This window comes from Penaeus vannamei, chromosome 24 (genome assembly GCF_042767895.1).
Source record: "Penaeus vannamei isolate JL-2024 chromosome 24, ASM4276789v1, whole genome shotgun sequence".
Lineage (NCBI taxonomy): Eukaryota > Metazoa > Arthropoda > Malacostraca > Decapoda > Penaeidae > Penaeus > Penaeus vannamei.
The window spans coordinates 33,552,420-33,557,419 of NC_091572.1; the positions used below are offsets into that span (position 1 = coordinate 33,552,420).

The 5,000-nt window shown below is 49.3% G+C and overlaps 2 protein-coding genes across 2 annotated transcripts in view; one reads left to right on the forward strand and one right to left on the reverse strand.

The window, feature by feature from the left end:
* Positions 1 to 301, reverse strand: part of LOC138866247 (GATA zinc finger domain-containing protein 4-like) — a 956-nt gene extending 655 nt beyond the window's left edge. The window contains exon 1 of the mRNA XM_070138683.1: positions 1 to 301. This exon is cut by the window's left edge and continues 655 nt beyond it. Within this exon, the coding sequence (XP_069994784.1) occupies positions 1 to 269 (269 nt within the window). The 5' untranslated portion in view covers positions 270 to 301.
* Positions 302 to 3,428: 3,127 nt separating this feature from the next.
* LOC113803278 (uncharacterized) overlaps positions 3,429 to 5,000 on the forward strand; it is a 2,510-nt gene continuing 938 nt past the window's right edge. The window contains exons 1-3 of the mRNA XM_070138155.1: positions 3,429 to 3,723; positions 4,333 to 4,479; positions 4,790 to 5,000. The exon at positions 4,790 to 5,000 is cut by the window's right edge and continues 420 nt beyond it. Of these exons, the coding sequence (XP_069994256.1) occupies positions 3,482 to 3,723; positions 4,333 to 4,479; positions 4,790 to 5,000 (600 nt within the window). The 5' untranslated portion in view covers positions 3,429 to 3,481. The remainder of the gene's footprint in view (positions 3,724 to 4,332; positions 4,480 to 4,789) is intronic.

The following is a 5,000-nucleotide window of genomic DNA, read 5'->3' on the forward strand; positions in this document are numbered from 1 at the left end:
CCCACTCCCCCTGGACAACCCGATCTTTTGACTCGAGCAGAAGGCGGCGAAAGATTTCTCTCCCCTCCGTCACCTTCGCTGTTTTCAGAGGAAAGGTCATCCCTCTTTTCTCCAGGCTCCGTATCGTTGTTCGAGACGTCGTACTGGGCCGAACGTATTCTATTCTCCGCCAAAAACTGCTCACCAACCGACCTGAGAGTCAACCGAAGATCTCGTAAGGTGTCGCGGTCGATGCTCTCACTTCCACACACTCGACATGCTATCACCATGGCCAAAAATATCACGAAAAAATTGCACTGATTTACACACATCACGATTTTCTTTCCTTAAGAACAGCAGCGGAGGAACTAGCTTGTTCTGTGGACTCCGGCGGCAAGTGAGTGTTAAACCACAGGACTCGCGTCGAGGGCGGGAGGTGGCGGTAAAAATAGCAGGCGGGGGGGGAGGGGGTAGGGAGGGAGGAGGAAACAGGCAAGGAGGGAGGAGAGTGGAGTATGAAGTGACGAGGGAGAAATAGGGAAGGAGGAGGGAGGAGTGGGTAAAGGAAGGAGGGGTGACGAGAGAAAATAAAAGAGAGGTGTGAGAGGAATGATGAGAAAGAGAGAGAGAGAGAGAGAATGAATGTAATTTAAGAATAGTCATTAAGTAGAAGAGAGATAATGCTTATAATGGAAAGGGTGATAGATATAATATGAAAACCGATCATTAACATATCTACAAAGACTAAACTGTGGGTCCAGTTACTCAAGTTACTCAACAGTTACTCTTAATTGCCGCATACGCATTTTTGACTTAGACACTGTGGTTCGTTTTGTGAACAAGCTTATCTGACTGCACTAAATCTGTCACATGTTTTGAAGAGGTCTTCGCAAGGGGCGCCGCTCATCGAGAGGACCGTTGAGTTAGTCCTCCACAACACGTCTCGAAATCCTGAAGTCCTGGTGAGGTGCCGCATCCTCAGGCACAGGGATAGCTCCTGGCACGGCCCTGGCTCCTGCTCCTCCTGTGCGTACTCCTGCAGGATAGAAGTAAGGGCCCGGGCGGCGTGGAGACTCGCGTCCTTCTCGCCCAGGTCCCGGCAGAGAGCGAGCGACCGCCTCCTGCGACCTGGAGCTGGAGGGATGATGACCAGGACGGCGTTGGCGCTGTTGGAGTTGCTGGCGATCTGGTCCGTGTTGACGTTGACGTTGTTCTGGCTGTTGTCGTTGTTGTTGTTGTTGTTGTTGTTGATTCGGTTGATGGCGTTGATCACCCCGTTGAAGACTTGGAGTGAGAAGGTGAGGAAGTTGAAGGTGTTGAAGCCGTAGGCCCCGTTGCCCCCGGGACACGAGCGTCGATACCGCGACCTTTCGACGTCTTCGAGCTCGCCGTCGGGGGAGACTTCGGCGCCGCCTCTTCCGACGTCTGGCTCGTCTCTTCCACCCAGGCCTCTCCTCTCCCGCTGCGCTTCCCGAAGTCGCGCTTCCGAGAGGACTTCCAGGATTCTCTCCCGGACGCTCTCGTCATCCTCCGAGGGCAAGTCATCACGGAGGAATTCCGCGAATCTCGGCAAGAGCTGGTCCTTCGACGCCTCAAGTTGTAACTCCAGGATAGAAGGACCACTCCGCCCAGCCTCCGCCACAACACTCAAAAACATCACAACCACAGCGAAACTGATCAGCATTATGCTAACCTGCAAAGATAAAAAGAGCTGTAACCATTCATACAATAACTTACACACAGGAACTCATTGTCCTGAAAATAGATAAAAGAATGATTAAATAAAAACGAAAAAAACATTTACATAATTAAAGACGCAAATTACCAATACATTCCAGGAACCTCAATGTATTCGAAACGCACCTATGCTTCCACTCTGAACGCCTCTTGGACAACAACGCACGAAGACTTTGAAGACAACGGCAGAATGAGCGAAAGAGCGAAGCGAGGGAGGAGGAGGGGGAAAAGAGGGAGGAGGAGGGGGATGGGAGGGAGGGATGAGGTGGGGAAGGGAGGGGGATGGGAGGGAGGGATGAGGTGGGGAAGGGAGGGAGGAGGAGGGGGAAAAGAGGGAGGAGGAGGGGGATGGGAGGGAGGGATGAGGTGGGGAAGGGAGGGAGGGATGAGGAGGGGCAAGGGAGGGAGGAGGAGGGGGATGGTAGGGAGAATTTGGGGAGTGGAAGGGAGGGAGGGATGAGGTGGGAAAGCCAGGGAGGGATGAGGAGGGGCAAGGGAGGGAGGAGGAGGGAAGAAAGGAAGAAGGAGGAGGGGAGAAGGGAGGGAGGAGGAGGGGCAGGGAGGGAGGGAGGAGGAGGGGGGAAGCCAGGGAGGGAGGAGGAGGGGTTAGCCATGGAGGGAGAAGGGAGGGAGGAGGAGGGGGATAGGAGAGAGGATCGGGGGATGGGAGGGAGGAGGAGGAGAGAACGAAGAGAGGAGGAGGGGGGGAATTCAGGCAGGAAGAAGGGGATGGGAGGGAGGAGGAGGGTAAAGCAAGGGATAAATCAAGGAAGAAAGGAAGGAGGAAGGAAGAAATCAGAGAACAGGAAGGTAGCAAGGAAAGAGGGACGAAGGAGGAAACGAGAAACCAACGAGAAAGAAGAAGGAAAAAGGGCGGGAAATGCAAAAGGAGCGTTAAATGACGACAGAAGGAGGTCACCTAACAGTCCAACCACAGATAATTTTCCAAACAACCTCCCCAGCGGTTCTCGTCGCTCATCTGGCGCCTTGACCGAGAATTTCGTAACGGTACGAGACGTAAAGTTGCGTTGGCGATGCGAGCGAAACAAAAGCGCAGCGGCGATGGATATGATGAGTGAATGTTGTGATTTGTGATTTGAATTTGGGGGCGCGGGCGTTGCTGTCATCAAATATGATTATCTCTATTATTGGTATATCGTCATTATCATTGTTATTTTTATCAATATCATTATCATTATTATCATCATCATCATTCTCATTCTCATTCTCATCATCATCATCTTCTTCTCCTTCTGCTCCTCCTCCTCTTCCTCCTTCTTCTTCTTCTTCTTCTTCTTCTTCTTCTTCTTCTTCTTCTTCTTTTTCTTCTTCTTCTTCTTCTTCTTCTTCATCACTACCACCGTTATGATAATGATTTACTATTATCCTTCTCATACTATAATCACACGTACTGTTACTACCAAACAAAGAAACAATTGTAAAACGTACATCAAAATATTTATAGAAAGAAGTAGAAGAAAAAACAAATTGAAAGAATCAGAGGAGATAAAAACTTCCTCACGCACACATACACACATAGACAGACAGGCCATACGCACGCACGCCGACACGCCCTACACACACACACACACATAGACAGACAAGCCATATGCACACACGCCGACACGCCCTACACACACACACACACACACGCCCGCGCCGACACGCCCCCCCGAGCGACCGCCTCTCGCCCGCCAGTCGCTCCTGCCAGCTCCGCCGCTCACACGCGCTCCCGAGCTGCCTGGAGGACCCCTGCGCCTCCGCGATGAGTCTGGATCACGTAGGAATCCCTCTCCCGCCGTCTCCCTCGCTCCTAACGGCGGGATCCACGACGCTGCTGGATCCCCGCCCTTCGGATACTCTCCTGCAGGAGCTGAGGGCGCAGCTCAGTGCCTTCACGAGTCAGCACCTTCGGGAGAGCGCCAACGCGTCGAGGGCCCTTCGGGAACTCCTCAGCGGGAGGGAAGGGCTGGACGCCGAGGTCGGGAGGATGGGCGTCGCTGCAGGGTGAGGACGGGGCTTTAGTTGTCTCTATCTGTCTGTATGTATATGTAGTATATGTACACACACACACACACACACACACACACACACACACACACACACACACACACACACACACACACACACACACATATATATATATATATATATATATATATATATATATATATATATATATATATATACCTATCTAACTATATATTTATACACATATGTGTGTGTGTGTGCGCACACACACACACACACACACACACACACACACACACACACACACACACACACACACACACACACACACATATATATATATATATATATATATATATATATATATATATATATCTACCTATCTAACTATATATTTATACACATATGTGTGTGTGTGTGCACACACACACACACACACACACACACACACACACACACACACACATATATATATATAAATATATATATATATATATATATATATATATATATATATAAATATATATATATATATATATATATATATATATATATATATCGACATCTATCTATCTATATATATACATATACATTCATAGACAATTATAAGATATTCAACTCATCCTCCTGACCTTTTGACTCCAGAGGCCACCGGGGTCATAGGGGTCGGCGGCAGATCGTGACCCCTGACCTGGGGGCGCTGCAGTCGGGCTACACGAGGTTCTTCGGGGGAGGCAACAGGAGGCACCACACGACCTCGTCCAAGAAGAGGAAGAAGAAGAAGAAGAAAAAGTGGGTTGGAGGTGTTGTGTTTGTTGTATGTTATGATTATGATTATTATTATTTTTTTTTGGGGGGGGATTTATTTTTTGCTCGTATATTTATCTTTTTTGCATTGGTCTTACGAGAATATGATTATTGGTATGATTATGTTATTATTATCCTAAGTGTTATGATATGGTCATTATTGCTCCCGTTCGTATTACTGTTGTTATTATTATCATAATCGTGATTAACTTTGGCATCCTCATCGCTGGCATCCTTCCTCTCAGCATTGGTCGACGATACTAAGTCTCCCCCCCCCCTTCCCCCCTGTCTCCAGCCCCGGCGAGGACGACATGCCCATCGTGCTGGTGCCGGAGGAGAGCGCCGCCGAGTGCGTGTCCAACAACCAGCTCTCCTCCTTCGGCTTCCTCGGCTTCGTGCTCAACGTGGTCAACGCCGTCATCAACGTGGCCAACAACCTCAACAACAACGACAACAGCAACAACGACAACGACAATAACAACAACAACAACGACGGCAACACGAAC